At 42.0% G+C, this 19,796-nt stretch overlaps 1 protein-coding gene across 3 annotated transcripts in view; it reads left to right on the top strand.

The window, feature by feature from the left end:
- The window catches only part of LOC131928602 (uncharacterized), an 84,263-nt gene extending 66,483 nt beyond the window's left edge, over positions 1-17,780 (top strand). For all 3 annotated transcript variants that reach the window (XM_059284674.1, XM_059284687.1, XM_059284682.1), the window contains 13 exons: positions 358-552; positions 7,779-8,003; positions 8,320-9,215; positions 12,588-13,017; positions 13,315-13,404; positions 14,155-14,298; positions 14,545-14,622; positions 14,816-14,989; positions 15,098-15,275; positions 15,780-15,899; positions 16,239-16,439; positions 16,770-16,954; positions 17,123-17,780. In XM_059284674.1, coding sequence (XP_059140657.1) covers positions 358-552; positions 7,779-8,003; positions 8,320-9,215; positions 12,588-13,017; positions 13,315-13,404; positions 14,155-14,298; positions 14,545-14,622; positions 14,816-14,989; positions 15,098-15,275; positions 15,780-15,899; positions 16,239-16,439; positions 16,770-16,954; positions 17,123-17,128 — 2,922 coding nt within the window. In that variant the 3' untranslated portion in view covers positions 17,129-17,780. The remainder of the gene's footprint in view (positions 1-357; positions 553-7,778; positions 8,004-8,319; positions 9,216-12,587; positions 13,018-13,314; positions 13,405-14,154; positions 14,299-14,544; positions 14,623-14,815; positions 14,990-15,097; positions 15,276-15,779; positions 15,900-16,238; positions 16,440-16,769; positions 16,955-17,122) is intronic.
- The last annotated feature ends 2,016 nt before the right edge of the window (positions 17,781-19,796 follow it).

Consider the following 19,796-nt stretch of genomic DNA (forward strand, 5'->3'; position numbering starts at 1 on the left):
AATATGATATATGAACACAATTTGTGTATGATTTGAACGTGTTTTCCCCTTTGTCTGACAGTCTTACATAGAGAAATATGATATATGAACACAATTTGTGTATGCTTTCAACGTGTTTTCCCCTTTGTCTGACAGTCTTACATAGAGAAATATGATATATGACCACCATTTGTGTATGATTTCAACGTGTTTTCCCCTTTGTCTGACAGTCTTACATAGAGAAATATGATATATGACCACCATTTGTGTATGATTTCAACGTGTTTTCCCCTTTGTCTGACAGTCTTACATAGAGAAATATGATATATGACCACCATTTGTGTATGATTTCAACGTGTTTTCCCCTTTGTCTGACAGTCTTACATAGAGAAAGGCAATGATCTGCTAGAGGAGGCGAGCATGCTGTCTCAGTGCGGCAACTTCTCTGAAGCCACGGGCTACAAGGATTTGGCCAAGACCTTAAAGAGGCAGCTACAGACCTTCACTGGGCAGCTGGAGGAGGCGAGGGAGAGGATAGAAGGCACCGCCAAGTGCTACCATCTGCTAGACAAGGTAAGAGCACTACTTGTATCATATTCAAGGTGATGGTTCTAGAGTGAAAATAGCATCTTTAGAGCGCTACTTGTATCATATTCAAGGTTATGTATCTTGAGTAAAGAGTGCATCTTTAGAGCGCTACTTGTATCATATTCAAGGTTATGTATCTTGAGTGAAGATTGCATCTTTAGAGCACTAATGTATCGTATTCAAGGTTATGTATCTTGAGTGAAGAGTGCATCTTTAGAGCACTAGTGTATCGTATTCAAGGTTATGTATCTTGAGTGAAGAGTGCATCTTTAGAGCACTAGTGTATCGTATTCAAGGTTATGTATCTTGAGTGAAGAGTGCATCTTTAGAGCACTAGTGTATCATATTTAAGGTTATGTTTCTTGAGTGAAGATTGCATCTTTAGAGCACTAGTGTATCATATTCAAGGTTATGTATCTTGAGTGAAGAGTGCATCTTTAGAGCACTAGTGTATCATATTGAAGGTTATGTATCTTGAGTGAAGAGTGCATCTTTAGAGCACTAGTGTATCATATTCAAGGTTATGTTTCTTGAGTGAAGGGTGCATCTTTATTGGTTCCTAGTTTTGTTGACTAGTTTTGAAAATGTTCATCTTGATGTGCGAATAGTTTAAATCTTTAGCTTGAACTTTTCCCATGTTATTTTTACAAACAGTACTAGATTATACTAAAATGTCATTTAAACGTTAACTACCATCCCAAGCAAACTTTCTTGATTAGGCTTATGAAGAAAAATATAGGTATGGTAAGTTAAACGTTTTTCAACACTGCATTTCTTTATTCCAAAAAACGTGCTTGAACTCGTACCTTTGATAGTTACAGTTGTATCAGTATTATTAGCACTAAAAATCCCATGGTTTATCCTACACAACCATTTTTTCAGTGGTATCAACAATAAGTTTTGTTAAACGAGATTCTCTGTGCTGTATTTAGCTACACATTGGGTGTGTCCTCCCCCTTCTTCTCCCCGCCCCCACAGTGAGATTATCAGGGAGCTGGACGGTGCCCAGACTGCATGAGTCCGCCATGTTTACTACCGGAAGCTGATGAGTCGAGCCTGTATTAAGCAGGTGAAGCAGGCAGGCACGTCCACTTAATCAAGCGGCTCAAGCCTCTGGTCAACATGCCGGCCATGCTTGGGTCTTGCTCTCAAGGACTTGATCTAATACCGTCCACGCGGCCTTGATGGCGTGTTGACCGTGAACTTGACCATTTGGTGTCCATCGTATTGATTCCTAGATCAAGGGGCATTAAAGCTTTGTTGTGGGGGTGAGGTCCGGCACGTTACCTTCTTCATTGGGATGTTTTTACAATTCTCGTTCTTTGGTCCCTGTTACAATCTCATTGATCTGTCTGTTGCCATGCCTAACTACACTGAGTATTCACTCAGGATTTTTTTCAAATATACTGTAATTTTCTCTTCATTTTCTTAATTTAACTTTTGTCTTACAGATATACCATATCATTTTTGAAAATAATTCTTAACGGCATTGCTAAAACGCTTCCGCAATGTTTCTTAATAATTATTTTAGAATGCCGAGTATACACGTCAATAATTTGAATTCATAAAGTTACTGTATCGGAATTTTTAGAAGAGGAATTTTTCCTGTTATTTTTATATACAAAGCTTGACGTTATAGGCACGTATCTCCCGCAATCGTTGAGACATATTCCAAGCCCACTCATCCGATAGACATTTGAAACCTTGTTTAATGATGGCGTTTAATTGATTTCTTCCTCAACTTGTATGTTCGATATGGGCTCGCCCACCGAGCACAAATCCCAGAGAAAAAAAGATGACATTGAAAGCAGCCTTTGATGATGTGAAGAGCTTCTAAAAATGGGGTGCAACATTTCACCGGGCTCAAGGACCAGCAGCACAAAATAGCTCTCATGACCAACGGCATTCCCGAGCCCCGTGCCACAGGAAATGAAAGCCCCGAGAAGAGAATGATCACGTGGGTGTTAACCACTGGTCACATGTTTTGAGCGACGCTTTCATTGACCCCTAGAATAGAATCTTTCCTTAACTGTCTCTGGCTAGACTAGCAACACGCGGCCTTGAGAATAGTTGCCAGATAAATTTACTACTTTCTTTTTTCTCACTGTAACCTTGTATAGAAACAATAGACCTAAAACTAAAACTTTTCTGTTGATACCAGGTTTTAAATAAAACTTTTGACATTCATCTCGTATTTCATTCATATCGCCCACACATTCTGTATAGCCAGTGTTTTTATTTGGCTGAATTGTGTTGCGTTGTATTGATTAGACTTTATTTTTTGGTTTTTACATATGAAAATATCATCCATTCTATTTATTTACGTAACAAAATATTGCTCTTGCATTTTAAATAAGCATAGCTTTATTTATAGAAATCTTCCCTAAATGATGTCACGCGCTAGGGTGAAATGGGGATATGTCTTTGGATTTTTAATGATCTACTTGGTGGGGTGTCAGGGTATATTTTGATTTTTAAGAAATGAAAAGTTTTGCTACGTCATATTTAAATGGCACGACCTAGCGGTAGAACCGCGACCTCAATAGCATACAAGTCACGAGTTCGGCACCCGAAACTCAGCACCGTAGGGCAGTTCCCCTCCCCCCCCCCCCCCCATATCCAGACCAGGTCGGTGCGCCAGGGGATGAACCATGTGTCTAATAGCAACCCACGGGTATCATCATCTTTCCCGTTCGTCCCCAAGACACAATGGGCAGATGAAGTATAAAGTTCATCTGTTTCAGGGAATTCGGATAGAGTGGTCAGCACTTTTCCCATGCCGCCTTTACTTTTCCTAACGTGAGTTAGGTACCCATCAGAGCTGGGTGGACTCAGGGTCGTTCTGCTGACTTGAACCCGGCTGTGAATGTGAGAAGTGCTCGATTCTTCATACTGTTGCCACCTGTCTGGTTTATGAGCATTGTTCGATCTGGTATTGTCCGCATGAGAGAGAGAGAGAGAGAGGGGGGGGGGGGGGAGAAGGGGGAGAGCTCACTTAAATGACCTCACAATCTTATCCCCTACCCTACATGTAATTCTAACGAGAGTAACAGGTCGCCAGTGGTCTAGAGGACGGAGTGGTCTAGCGGTAGAGAGCTGGACTGCTGACCCGTAAGTCTCGAGTTCGAATCCGGGTTCAAGTGAGTAGACCGTCCCCGAGTCCACCACGCGGCTGGGCATAGTGCTGACCACACTATCTCTTCATATGCCGAGTCACAGAAACAAGTGAACTCTACTTCACTTGCCCTATAGACCGTCAGGTTTGAAAGGGGAACTTTACTTTTTTTTAGTGGTCAAGCTATCAGTGACAGTTTGTGACAGCGTCTTTCGGGCACCCCCTCCCCTCTGCTATTTATCATGGACGTCCCTTTCTAGAACATTCTCGTGTAGGGTGAGGTCACAAAATCGGGTGAGGGCGTCACTGGACAGGGTGTGATCCGATACGGAGACTCAACTAAACCACTCTGTTTCTGTCTTTGTGGCGCTCCACACACTGGCGCTCCACACAATGTAATAATAGCCCGTCATACAGTGACAGTGAAGTCATTCATTCCTGTACCTTAGTGTACACATAAGGCTAGCAGAGAATGGTTGTACACCACCAGATTGGCTCTGGCGCTATTTCAGCTTGTCCCGTCATGTGATTAAAAAAAAAAAACCTGTTAGCTACATAATGTGTAGAAACTCAAAAGGTAACTTTACAAAAGTCTTTTGTGAAATAAATAGGCCTACCCATAAAAAATGTTGGTCATAGTGACAGTTATTATAAAAAGTTCAAATATTGCAAATCACAAGAGCAGAACAGTCAAGTGTGTGTGTCCGTCGGGAGGGGGGGGGGGTGTTAAAGAAAAGGAGGCGTTGTGATCCCCCGTCTAATCCACAAGCGGAGAGTGGACAAACAAAACCAGCGTCCACATTGGATGGCCGATGACCAAAAGCCCGCTCCCATTTAAAATGTAATTGACTTGGCATGAGCCGACATTCGTGCTTCTGACCAGCAAACGATCGACTCGTGCTTGACTGAGCTGAGAGAAACTACACAAAGTTTGATATGACCACTTGACCACTGTTGTGCATGGATATCTACCTTAGAGACACGGAACTTTGTACATGTCCACGGCTTGTGATGCTTTGATTATTTCACTGTCGATACCAACTTTGACCAACTCACTCATCGGATTAAAACAACTTTGCTGCGCTGACTTGAGAAAATGGGAGAACTCCTTGTGGAATTCATCCTGAGAAAACTTCTTGTTGCATTTATTTGTAAAGCTGCAAGCATTGTTTATGTTGTGGTAAGGCCGTTTTAACTACTGGACTCGTCTCTTGTTGCGCACAGGCGTTTCTGTGTTACTGCTATAGTTTGTTGTAATCTTACTTTCTGTCTATGTTACTGCTATAGTTTGTTGTAATCTTACTTTCTGTCTATGTTACTGCTATAGTTTGTTGTAATCTTACTTTCTGTCTATGTTACTGCTATAGTTTGTTGTAATCTTACTTTCTGTCTATGTTACTGCTATAGTTTGTTGTAATCTTACTTTCTGTCTATGTTACTGCTATAGTTTGTTGTAATCTTACTTTCTGTCTATGTTACTGCTATAGTTTGTTGTAATCTTACTTTCTGTCTGTGTTACTGCTATAGTTTGTTGTAATCTTACTTTCTGTCTGTTACTGCTATAGTTTGTTGTAATCTTACTTTCTGTCTATGTTACTGCTATAGTTTGTTGTAATCTTACTTTCTGTCTGTTACTGCTATAGTTTGTTGTAATCTTACTTTCTGTCTATGTTACTGCTATAGTTTGTTGTAATCTTACTTGGTTTGTTGCTGCTATAGTTAGTTGTCATCTTACTTGGTTTGTTACTGGTATAGTTTGTTGTAATCTTACTTTCTGTTACTGCTATAGTTTGTTGTGATCTTACTTTATGTGTTACTGCTATACTTTGTTGTAATCTTACTTTGTGTTTTAGTTATCTGCTTCCCTTTCAAATATTCTGTCTGTAATTTATGTTCCCCCACCCATCCCTCCCCATAAACTAAAGTATTCGTCCTGTGTATCCCCTGCCTCGTGTCAGTTCCATTTTTAACCAGAGTGCTATAGGGCGCCTCGTGCACAACTGTATCCCATTCATGTGTACAGGCACCGCCACAGATCTCGCTTACATCCCATCCATTATATAGTTATAGTCGACCCACTTGTATTTTCATGATAAATGTTTCTACTCCTTCCCCCCATTAGTTCTCATGGACCAAAAAACGTTGATCGGACAATTTCTGTCAAACTATTGGGTCATTTAAAAACTGGCCTTTTATAAATGACGTCATTCATTTTGAGATTATCCCCCACTCAATACTGTTAAGTATCCCCCCCCCCCCATGAGGCTATAAGGCTTTTACACCTTTAAAAATGATCTATACAATGTTAACGATCCAACTTTAAAAATCAACATGTCTCATTACAACCCTAAATTAATGATCTACCTACAAACGTGAGCGTGTATCACATCACGTTCACCGTCATTTTTCTACTATAGGAGATACAGTGCACTCTTATTGTGTGTGTGTGCGTAAACTAAGACGTCGATTTTAATGATCAGATGGTCGGTTCAAGAGCGGGTTATAGGACATTTCATATTTTTCTTAGCGCAAAGTTATTGAGCAATACAAGATTTTTTTTTTTTTTTTTTTTTTGCTGCAGTTGCTTACAATTTTTAAAATAAAAATCAACAATTTTAGAAAATTGCAATTATTTTTTTCTAAATTCGCTTTTTAAATTTTTGTAAGCATCAGCAAATTTCGAAACTATCAATCTTCGCAATCAAAATATTGTTTACCGCTTATTCTCATACGTCCCCGCTTCCCCCACCTGCCAAGTCTTCACGAAAGTCTGACTTTGTCGCCGAGGTGCAAGACGTCATTAACGAACGACCCCATATTTTCCTTCTGTTAGACGCTGGTAGTTTAAACAGCACGTCAGTCAAGACAATTCCTCTGTAAAGGCGATTTATTGTCCACACATTATTGTTTGTATTAACGGCTGCGGTCTGTCGGCTAGTAAACATTTACTACCAGCTCCCCCCCCCTTCCAAAGTTTACATGTAGCCATTGTCCAGCCGCTCCAGACCAACATTGAATGTGACCATTGTGTGGACCAGTCCACTGCTGGTCCTTACAACACCGACTTAGTCTGTTGTCACTTGTGACAAAACTTGCGCCTGATCTTGTAACAGTGAGTCGGTTTGTTGTCAATTAGATAATGAAAAATTCCTGCAGGACTGACGGAACGAACCGAACATGACCCCCAAACGCACCGAGTGACCGTGCGTGCTGAGTAGCTGGACCTGCAGGGTCACCTGCTCTCAACAGGTCTCTTCCATTGTCAGGAGCATTTGACGCGCACGGAATGTGGACGTTATGAACCGAGTGTTTGCCCCAGCGTGTGAATGGGCTGCCCAGAGTCAGCATAACCTACGCTGGGCTGCCCCATGGTGCTGTTGATTTACATCTAACGACTTGCTGAGAACAATTGCGGCCGCCGGTCGTCTCCGTGTAAGTCAACCCGAGCAGCAGCACCGCCGTGTCCCCTGTTGACCTTTGGATATGAGCCTCGACTCCCTCGCCGTCTCGTAGCTTTAGCTGCTCAAAAAATGGGCTCGGGAAAATGCAATCCGGCATAGCCGCTCCGGTTTGTGTTTTGTTTTTCTGTTATGTTTGTTGACACGTCCGGGCTCCATTTGATATTTACTACAAACTTTGACCCTCGTGGAATATTTTGTAGGGCCAGCCAATGAGAGTGCCGTGTTTTATGTAGTCTGTCTGACGTCAATGTTGTGGTCGTGAACTTGTGGTGTCATTCGGTACACCAGCCTCCCGGCAGTGAAGGTCTTTGTTTCAGTGACCATAACAGTTGACTCGAGCTTAGCATGACTAGATCTACTCGATCGTTTCTGTGATAAATGTTTGGAAACCTCAGCTGGTCATTACAATGGGGGAATGTTATATTTATTTTGTAAAGCAATCACCTGAATGTTTTCTTATCACTTGTAAAAAAATTGACATCTATTTTGTAAGTTTTTTCATGACTGTTAGATTTCGTTTTTATCCGTTCTTATTTTTTTTAATGCCACTTATAAACGTGATTTTTTGTCTTCTACATTACAAATGAATAGCACCTGCAGTTAATCATGTATATAATAGTGCACCTGTATTCCAGAGCTACGAATGGGCCCTAGAAGCGATGAAGTACGTGTCCAGCATGAAGATGGAACACAGCACCAGCTCAGACGGCCTGGACAAGCTGTTGAAGAGCTTCACCATCTATCTGTCCCAGCACCCACCCATCAGCGAGGACAGCTTCACCAGCATGCTGGAGGCTGCTCAAAGGTTGAGGAATGACAAGTTACTGGAGCAATGTCGGGTGGCCAAAGCTCGCTGCCAGGTATGTGGGGACACTAAACTTATTTTAGCTCGACAGCTCACATCAAACCTGTACTGTACAAAACGGGTTTCTTTAGCTCGACAGTTCACATCAAACCTGTACAAGACGGGTTTCTTTAGCTCGACAGCTCACATCAAACCTGTACAAGACGGGTTTCTTTAGCTCGACAGCTCACATCAAACCTGTACAAGACGGGTTTCTTTAGCTCGACAGCTCACATCAAACCTGTACAAGACGGGCTTCTGTTTTTGTTACATTGAGACAATATATTTCGTTGAGACCTTTCCCAGGTTGACTGTATCATTTTGTATGACAGGAAACCCACCAACTCCTGCTGTTGAGACAGACCACCCTGAGACGGGCCAGGAACCAGATGGAGGTGGAGCAGGCCCTGAAGGAAGATGGCGCCCATCATGGGGTCAACTCTCAGGCTGGCTTTGATAGCCGCCCAGCTGAGCACATCACTCAAGATCTCACTAGTGACTATAGACATGTTGCAGACAATGCTTCTGTGTGCTCCACGCCATCCACAGCCAACAACAGCTCATCTTACTTCAGCCACAGGGCCGCTGGGGATGGGATGGAGCAGAGTCCAGTCTGGGAACCACAAGATTCCAGCACGCCCACATTCGCCAACTGGCACGGCGCTGGCGATGGCTCCAAGTTCTCCAGAAAAATGAACTACAGGCCAGAAAACATTCCAGTAGAGACATTTGACGGCAGCACCTCAGCTCAGTTCCTGTACCCAGCAGCGCCATCCAGCACCTACAGCAGCGACGGCAGCTCCAGCAGCAGCCCGACCAAAGCCCCATCTACATCACCAGCATTTGTTACACTACCCGTCTCCCCAACATTGACCACACCTGAGGTACCCTCCAGGTTCAGACTATACAACTCCCCCCCTGCCAGGCTAGCCCCTGGCCAGACCGCCCCCAACACCATCAAGCTGAGTGTGGGCCGCACCATCTCCCAGCCCGCCCAGTGTGTTCAGAGTCTCCCAGCTGGGGCCGCGCCCTCATCTAGACCTCTCAAGAAGATGCTCAAACGGGCAAGCACGGCGCCAGTGCCCATGTTGACCTCACCTATAATGGAGGAAGAGGTCAGTTCTTCAGGTCAGCAGCCAGCTCAGGACACAGAGGCTGGTGGAGCAAGAGAGAGAAGAACAGGGAAGTCTGTCAGCATGATCAGTGGCAGCTCAGAATCTCTGCCAAGGTATGTCTCACCACACATATATATGTAACATTGTCTTGTATTCAGAGTATATATGTCAGTCTCACCCCACATATATATGTAACATTGTCTTGTATTCAGTGTATACATGTCTGTGTCACTATGCATACATACACACGTAGCATGGGTATATCTGTCAGTCTCACCATACATTCACGTAGCCTTTTATCTGTCACCACATATAGCATTGTCTTGTATAAGTGTTTGTGATTGCCATCACACCTACACTTATGTCTAAAGGTGTCTGTCACCACACAATGTGGGGTGTTAGTATTGTCTAAAGGTGTCTGTCACCACACAATGTGGGGTGTTAGTATTGTCTAAAGGTGTCTGTCACCACACAATGTGGGGTGTTAGTATTGTCTAAAGGTGTCTGTCACCACACAATGTGGGGTGTTAGTATTGTCTAAAGGTGTCTGTCACCACATAATGTGGGGTGTTAACGTGTTAGTCAGCATGTGATCAGGAGGCTACAGCTAGACAAATGAGTAAGTGGACCATGACAAGAGATTAGATAGGTGTCACTAACCTAGGTCAGGTGATTTGGACGATAAGGCAGGTACTTGAGGAAGTAGACAAGTTATTTACTATCATCGGTTAAATCTGGTCTCGTGATGCCGGACATGTTTGTTACGTCTTGTTCCCGCCATGGCTAGAGTTCAATGAACTCTCGGCCAATCATCTTGTGGGTGATTTTGTTAAAAAATAATACAGTCCCGTGAAGTGGTTTTATCTATTTTAGTACGGCGATACAAAGATCCTTTGAGAAATAATTGTAATTAGCTGAAGATAGTCAAAGCTTAAACATGTAGGCCCTATACCAGTAGAAACTAATGCTAGATGTAAATTATATTTTAGTCACGGGTAGCAGCGGATGATGTGGGGTGGAGGGGAGGGTGAAACATCAAGTGTTCCTACTGGACCGTGTGACCTTTGTTAGACCGACTATCTTATTGGACCTAATGACCTTTGTTAGACCAACTATCTTACTGGACCGTGTGACCTTTGTTAGACCGACTATCTTACTGGACCGTGTGACCTTTGTTAGACCGACTATCTTACTGGACCGTGTGGCCTTTGTTAGACCGTCTTATATTAAACCAGCCCGACTGATCGTGCACATCATCTGTTTTCCCTGCTCACCCAAACATGTACACATCTGACACAAGAAAGTCGACACACACACACACAGAGTTGTTTTCGTCGTGAATGTTGCACGGTAGCGACTCACCAAATCCCGCCTCCCCCGCCCCCGTTACATAACATTCTGTTGGCCGTGTCTTCGTGGCAAGGTCACAGATCTGGCACTGTTCCTGCCGTGTAAGCTGCCTGTCTTCTTGTGTTCACGGTTCTTACCATGAGGTAGGTCTCTAATGTCTCGTCACTTGGTCAGCCACCACTTCTGTTGGCCAGTTATAAGTTTACTAGACCACTATCTTTATCCAGTGGAGTACTTTCTTCAGTAGAAATAAGTTACTTTGTCAAGTAACTTTTACTACCACAACGTCGGCATGTCAGTTTACGAGTTAAGTGTTTGAGCTGGTTCAACCAGAGCTTATTACACTGCTTGCTGACTCCTAGCTAGACCAGACGGCTAGTTGACCACCATTAGCTCATCTCTCCACATAAACCAGAGCTAGTGGTTACTCTGATATTCCATCTTGCTGACTCCTAGCTAGACCAGACGGCTAGTTGACCACCATTAGCTCATCTCCCCACATAAACCAAACAAAGCGGCCACCGTCTGATTTATTTTGACTGTCCCTAAGCCGGCAAATAGTGAAGCAGTTTCTTGTCCATTGTCCCATTGTTTCAGTTGTTGCTGGTGTGTGAGTAGAGGCGAGCTAAGCGGATTAGGGTCTGTATCTGGACCGTTAATGTCTCCACTCTCCGCTCACTCACGTCAACTACCTGGGTCACGTCAGCTGGCTGTCAGGGTTGGCTGGGGGACGGGGGATAACTCGGTGGGATAACTCGTGCATTGCTTGACTAGACCATCCTTAATCTAGTAGTGCTTGTGTTCCTAGATGGAGTAAATGTTCATGTTGGTATTTATTTTCTTGTGTTGCTAGTTGACTAGACCATCTTGTGTTTTACTGGAGTAAATGTTCATGTTGGTATCTATTGACTTGTGTTGCTAGTTGACTAGACCATCTTGCTTGTGTTTTACTGGAGTAAATGTTCATGTTGGTATCTATTGACTTGTGTTGCTAGTTGACTAGACCATCTTGCTTGTGTTTTACTGGAGTAAATGTTCATGTTGGTATCTATTGACTTGTGTTGCTAGTTGACTAGACCATCTTACTGTGTTCTACTATATGGAATAAATGTTCATGTTGGGATCTATTGACTTTAGTTAAATGATTTTAAACCATATCGTGCTAATTATTGAGCAGTAATCAGTACTTTATCATATTATTTCAAACTTGATTGTTTGATGGTACTATGTAAACGTTACTGCAACATTGTCGGCCTAACAGTCATATATAAATCACAACTGTCCTTTACCTCAGAATTAAGTTCCTCTCATGTGCCCCACGTCATACTGTGTGCTACAGGGGCCATACATGCCTGTAAGAATGTTCTAGTAGCTTTCTGTCAACTTGTCACGGTATCTGCTAAGTTCGGTTTGTTTTGGTCACATTAATTGTCACGTCATTAGGCTAAGTCTGACTCATGAGCCTGGCCAGGTCACTCTATCACCTGGTAAACTACGTGATGTAACACTGTTGACCCTTAATGACACGGGACCAGGCACACAGGTTGTTACTAAATAAGCCCCCCTCTCCCCCCCCCCCCCCCCCCTCATCTACATCAGGGTCATAGCCAGAAGCACGTTCTCAGCTGTATTCACCTGTCTCTCTATGTGGACTGTACTCAGTGTGTGTGTGTGTTACATCCTACACATTTGAGGACAGTCAGTGTGATGGTCAGTGTGTGTGTGTCACATCCAACACATTTGAGGACAGTCAGTGTGATGGTCAGTGTTTGTGTCAGGCCTAACACATCTATGGATATGCACTGTGACCCTACATCATACCTGTGTTGATAAATCAAGTTAGCTATTGGTCATGGTTTTCAAAACATTTTGTTCTGATATTGGTAACAGCCTATTTGTTAATGGTATATAGTCACATCAGATTTGTATACTGTTTTAGTACTTTACCTGTTAATTACAAAACAGAAATGTTCCATTTAGTAAGTTAGGTTGAAGGTCTGATTTAGTGAAATGGGCTACATTAGGACTCTGTTTAGTCATTCATTTTTATCTGACACAACTAGCTTTCACATTTTATATTTCCTACCATGTTGTACAGCTGTTAGATTTGAATGATTTGTTTTGTTTGTCTCCAGTATGCCAGAAGAAGTGGATGACCTGGACATGAGCCCTAGCCGCAACAACCCAGAGATGACCAGCACCAAAGACTGGGCCCCAGTGCCAGTCAACACCCACCTCCACAGGCCCACCAGGGGGACCCCAACTGGCCCCATGGCTGACCTGCGCCTGTCTGAAGCAGAGATCAAGAGTCGTAGAACCGTGTCCCTTATCATGTCTGAGATGATCCAGACAGAGAGGGATTACGTCAGGGCCCTGCAGTTCATCACGGACCACTATGTGACAGAGCTACAGAGGGAGGACGTGCCTCAGATGCTGCGGGGCAAGAGGACAGTCATCTTTGGTAACCTGGAGAAGATTCAGCAGTTCCACAGCCAGTACTTCCTCAAACAGCTGGAGAGTTGCCAGAACCAGCCCTTCTTGGTGGGACAATATTTCCTGCAGCATGTAAGTCCTGAACTCTCAGCTTTGATTCAATGCTCATGTTCATGCCTGTCTAGTGCTATTCTGTACTGAATTCACCATAAGCAAAACAAAAAGGTTTATTTTTAGTAGAGTGATGTGGAATACAGATACGTTTTATAATTGTTCAACTTGTCACAATATAGGGGTATTTTTTGTTAGTTTGTTGGATGCCATACCTGATATTTTGTTGGATGCCATACCTGATATTTTGTTGGATGCCATTATATTACATGTCATACATTTTAAAACTTGACCCTAACCGTGTCCTCCCCTCCACAGGAGACCATGTTCTATCTGTATGCCCTGTACAACAAAAACAAACCCAAGTCTGATACACTCATGATGGAGTATGGAAAAGATTTCTTTCGGGTATTTTTTTCTTCCAACTTTTTTTACTTTGAATAAGATGAAATGTGTACACCTTAGATAAGGCAATGTGCCCACAGCATCTGACAGCCTACTTACACCTTAGATAAGGCAAAGTGCCCACAGCATGTGACACTGTTCTCCCACTTACACCTTAGATAAGGCAAAGTGCCCACAGCATCTGACAGCCCACTTACACCTTAGATAAGGCAAAGTGCCCTCAGCTGTGACACTGTTCTCCCACTTACACCTTAGATAAGGCAAAGTGCCCACAGCATCTGACAGCCTACTTACACCTTAGATAAGGCAAAGTGCCCACAGCATGTGACACTGTTCTCCCACTTACACCTTAGATAAGGCAAAGTGCCCACAGCATGTGACACTGTTCTCCCACTTACACCTTAGATAAGGCAAAGTGCCCACAGCATGTGACAACCCACTTACACCTTAGATAAGGCAAAGTGCCCACAGCATGTGACAACCCACTTACACCTTAAGGCAAAGTGCCCACAGCCTGTGACAACCCACTTACACCTTAAGGCAAAGTGCCCACAGCATGTGACAACCCACTTACACCTTAAGGCAAAGTGCCCACAGCCTGTGACAACCCACTTACACCTTAAGGCAAAGTGCCCACAGCATGTGACAACCCACTTACACCTTAAGGCAAAGTGCCCACAGCATGTGACAGCCCAGTTACACCTTAGATAAGGCAAAGTGCCCTCAGCTGTGACATTATTCTCCCACTTTCAGCAAAAACAGCTAGAGCTGGGTGACAAGATGGACCTGTCCAGCTACCTGCTCAAGCCTGTACAGAGGATGGGCAAGTACGCCCTGCTGCTCAAACAGCTGGTCAAGGAATGTGCTGAGACTGAACCAGAGTATCCAGAGCTTAAGGTAAGCTCATCATGTCTGCTGGACACTCAGTCTAGCTGGCCAGGCCTTGTTACATGCGTTCTCATTGGCCAGATCTTGTAACACTCTCTCTCATTGGCCAAGTCTTGTTACACTCTTTCTCATTGGCCCGATCTTGTTACTCTTTCTCTTTGCTGAATTTATAGTCAGTTCTTTAGTTAATTTTTAAGATGTCTTTGCAGTTAAGAAAGATCTAGATATTTATACCAGCATTCTCTTTGACTTAAGGCTGCTGAAGAAATGGTCAAGTTCCAACTTCGACATGGAAATGATCTCCTTGCTATGGACTCACTCAGAGATTGTGATGTAAGTAGCTATGGCTCATGCACTTAGTATTTTAAAAAAACAGCCTGTATATTTAATTCTAGGAAAGTGAATAGTTTTATTAATTTAGTTGTTGAATCTATGTATATTGTTATTCTGCAGTACTTAAATTTAAATAGCTTGTGTAATACAATATGAAGAATTGAAACAATTTTCTTGTATATTTTTGTAACAGGTAAACCTACAAGAACAAGGGAGACTACTGAGGCAGGAAGAGTTTCTTGTGTTTCAGGGTAGAAAGAAGTCAATGAGAAGAATCTTCTTGTTTGAAGATCTGATTTTGTTCAGTAAAACAAGAAGAGGCAGGCAGGGTCAGCATGACATTTACATCTACAAGACAAGCTTTAAGGTGGGTTCCCACACAGGCCTCTGTGTTATAAGATGTTGTTGATGTAGTTAGCTGTCCACTAGATACGTAAGTGATTAGACCTCTAATGAATGCGCCCCTCTCTCTCAGACTGCTGACATTGGTATGACAGAGAACTATGGAGACAGTGGCTACAAGTTTGAGATCTGGTTCAGGAGGCGGTCAGTGGGGGAAAACTATGTCCTGCAGGCGCCAAGTACAGAGGTCAAGAAGGCCTGGGTCAAGGACATTTCTAGGCTGCTGTGGAGACAGGCCATTAGGAATCGAGGTAAGCACTCAAGCTGGTAGTTGACCACTCAAGCTGGTAGTTGACCACTCAAGCTGGTAGTTGACCACTCAAGCTGGTAGTTGACCACTCAAGCTGGTAGTTGACCACTCAAGCTGGTAGTTGACCACTCAAGCTGGTAGTTGACCACTCAAGCTGGTAGTTGACCACTCTAGCTGGTAGTTGACCACTCTAGCTGGTAGTTGACCACTCAAGCTGGTAGTTGACCACTCAAGCTGGTAGTTGACCACTCTAGCTGGTAGTTGACCACTCTAGCTGGTAGTTGACCACTCTAGCTGGTAGTTGACCACTCTAGCTGGTAGTTGACCACTCTAGCTGGTAGTTGACCACTCTAGCTGGTAGTTGACCACTCTAGCTGGTAGTTGACCATTAAAGGTGGTGGTTGACCACATGAGCTGATAGCTCTATAGTTAAGTACAAAATATATTTTGTCACTTGTTTGTTTTATTACTGATATTGACTATATTTAAACAATTATCCTTGTAGAAACCAGAATCAATGAGCTGGCTACAATGGGCATCGGCAACAAACCGTGTATGGACATCAAGCCAAGTGAAGACAACATCCAGGACCGCTCCATCAACATTTCTCTCAACAACAGGGGAGGTAAGTCTGACCTCAGTACAGTAGACTTTAAGGGAGGTAATGTGTGGCCTCAGTACAGTAGACTTTGTCTATAGTGGCAGCTAGGAAAATTGAACATTCAGATCATTACAGCTGGAATAATAATACAAATAAATAGACAAGTTCAAATATATATTTATTTACATCTTAGCCCCAGTTATTTTAATGGCACATCTTTGAGAAAACTTAACATCTGGAACACACAACAAAGTGCCACTCAGTAGGAAATGTGTACAATATATAGTGGAGTGTAACATGTAATAAAACCTTTTTACTGTTACTCTACTGTTGGCTAATGTATTGTGTGTTGTTTGCTTCCAGCCCGCACCAGAAACTCTATAGCCGTTTCTTCTTTTGACTATCTTCGTAACGGCAACAAGCGTCCACATTCCATCATCTCCGTCAGCTCTACTTCCTCGTCTGGCTCCAGCCAATCATCATTTGGGTTACTGGGATCTTTAAATCTGGCTTTTGACCCCTTGGACAGTCCAAGGATGAACAGACGATCATTTGCATCAAATGGTGAGTACTAGCAACAGGCAGGATTTTTTTAACACTCCCACACACAATGTTAACACTTTGGTATAGTGTTAACATTTTGTACCCATCAATGTTAACACTTTGGTATACAGCAGTTTTAACATTTTATAGCCATCAATGTTAACACTTTGGTATACAGCAGTGTTAACATTTTGTACCCATCAATGTTAATACTTTGATATACAGCAGTTTTAACATTTTGTAGCCATCAATGTTAACACTTTGGTATACAGCAGTGTTAACATTGTGTACCCATCAATGTTTACACAATCTGTGTCTACAAGCACTGACTTCTTTAACCCTACCCTACAGAGAGTGGGATAGTGGCAGACAGTGAGACCTCAGGGGCCGCAGACTTTGGTACAGAGAACAGAGGACCCCAGTTCCGCAGGGCCAGCCAGGGCAACAACGCCCCACTGTCTTCCATGAGGTCCTACTTTGATGTCATGAAATCTAGGGTACTCAAACAGAAATATTCCGACCAGGTCTACACAGATGTGAGTACATTGACTGGCTAGAAAATATTGTCTTAGTGTCATGAACTTGTACTAGTAAATCAACAGTTGACTTGACAAAAAATTGCTTTAAAACCTTTATTTTCATATTGCATAATCTACACTACTAAAGATTAACAATGTATTACATAAGTATTTCTTCTGTTTCAGGTATGATGAATGTCTGCCTGCTAAAGACTGCCAGAGACACACGTTAGACAGCAACATCATGAAACTAACCATCAGACTTTGGTTTAGCTGCAGGATTCACCTACACTTGAACATGTTTTAGAAATGTTCTATTTTTTGACGCTATACATCTAATTTTTTTTAGATCATCTTATTACTTACACTGCTTTGTGAATGATGTTGAAACTCTGTAGTATAGAATAGAGTATTTCTCTATTGTTGTAAATAGTCTCATGTTTTTATATAAGCATTATAAAACATTACCAAAGGGTCCAATGACTTGCCATGTTAATGTAACATTTCCTCCTATGGGTCCACTCTCCTGTATAACACAACTAGCCACATCGTGCAGGGAGAATCAGCCTCCACTGGTGCTGGTGTTTCTGTCACCAGCCTCCACTGCTGTTGGTGTTTCTGTCACCACCTCCACTGCTGTTGGTGTTTCTGTCACCCACACACCATCTAGTCTCTCCACACTCTGTTGCACATTCTCAAGATGATTTGGCCTACTGTGGTCTGACAGATAATATACATTAGCTAAACAAACACAATGATTTAGCCTACCTTTAGCCTATACATTAAACTCACTGATATAGCCAGCCTGCTATACCATATGTAGCTCAGAAATAGCCTCTACACAAACTTCATACACTGATATAGCCAGCCTACTATACTGTATGTAGCTCAGACTATAGCCTCTACACAAACTTAAAACAAACTGATATAGCCAGCCTAAGGTATACAAAGTTAAAACAAACACACTGATATAGCCAGCCTACTGTACACAAACTTAAAACAAACACACTGATATAGCCAGCCTACTGTACACAAACTTAAAACAAACTGATATAGCCAGCCTAAGGTACACAAAGTTAAAACACACTGATATAGCCAGCCTACTGTACACAAACTTAAAACAAACTGATATAGCCAGCCTAAGGTACACAAAGTTAAAACACACTGATATAGCCAGCCTACTGTACACAAACTTAAAACAAACTGATATAGCCAGCCTAAGGTACACAAAGTTAAAACAAACTGATATAGCCAGCCTACTGTACACAAACTGAAAACAAACACACTGATATAGCCAGCCTACTGTATGTAAAGACTGTAGCCACCATCACAACACACTTGGTCCTACCTGCCATAATAAAGGGATTTCATCACACAGCACACACGTGACATCTTGTATTACTGTGTGCCTTGTTGAGCCCACACACCCGTGTATATAGTGTGTTGACACACTGTAAATAATGTAAAGTTTTCTAGCCTGTGGTCAGGTTTCATTCATCCTTGTCTGGGCCTCTATTTAATCAGCACCTGGTTAGTGCCCCAGCCTAATAGACCAGCTGATCTAACTTATTTACCACTTCCTACTGTTGTACAGATATGGGCTTTGCTAATGTATTACTGTAAATACTTACAAATCAAGTCACCAATTAAATGCATGCTGTGGTTTTTGTATGCCTTGCTGTCTGCTGATTCAGGTTCTGATTCCATATATTCCTTGCTGCTGTAGGTCTATTTATATCAGAAATGTGACTATCTTTCTTAAAAATAAAATCTTTCCTGTGTAGATTTGAGCCTAGCTCAAAATGGTATCTGTATCCTGTGTTTTATGTTGAATTTTTGGGGGAAAGTTCAACATTAGCATCAGAGATAGGACAAACCTTTAGTATAGAACAAGTTTAATAACTGCGATAGTTTAGTTAGTTCCTTCAGTCAAATTTTTGTGACTTTAATATAGAACAAGTTTCACATTAAAACTGAGATAGTTTGTTCCTTCAGTCAGTAACCTTTTATACCTCAGCATTAAAATTGTGTTGTGTTAAAAAAACACCCTACAAGGAGAATCTGCCAGTGCCTGGCTCTATAACTAGCACCTGATGTTATACATGATCTGTAGTACTTATTGCCACATTATAACACATTTCTTGAAACAAAGTTTTATGTAACAGTTTGGTTAGAACTTACAGTACCTATTATTTTGTAATAGATTATTGAAAATTTACATCAGGTATTGCCCTTTACCTTGAAACATCAATATATTTGTATAGGGTACTGTCCATTTTTGAGGAAACAAGAAATTTTTCAAACTTGTTTTGGGTACAAGAATGAGACATATTTTGTGGTGATTCACATCTATTTGTAGATACTTGATTGATATATTTAACTTTTGTTTTAAAGTGACAAATAAATTGTTTATTGAAGAATTTCTTTGTTGTGATTTATTAGTACAAAACTTGTATATATTTATGATCTAGTTTTGTATAATGGGATAATGTTACTGCAAGTATTCATTTATTAAGACTCAATGTTGACATCTATTTTTACAATTCAAACTAAAAACTCCTATTTGATGAAAAAAACTGATTTATTGTGCATAAAAACTGGATACTTTTATAATTTAGAACATGCAAAAACAACAGTCATAACAAAAAATAAGAACATTCTAAAAATTTTTTTTAGCTGTGGTAAATTTTGTTTCAATTAGGCAGTTGGTAATGACAGGGTTGTTGAGGCTGCTAGACAACCCTAGCAACCTGACATCCTACCTGCCTCAAGGTTTACCACATCAACTAGAGTACAGTTATATTTAAACAAATCTCTTAAAGCAGCTAACATGTTTGTGGCTCATCTTGAATTGTTTGAA

Source organism: Physella acuta, unplaced genomic scaffold (genome assembly GCF_028476545.2).
Source record: "Physella acuta isolate Inbredline_101_S28 unplaced genomic scaffold, ASM2847654v3 ptg000091l, whole genome shotgun sequence".
Lineage (NCBI taxonomy): Eukaryota > Metazoa > Mollusca > Gastropoda > Physidae > Physella > Physella acuta.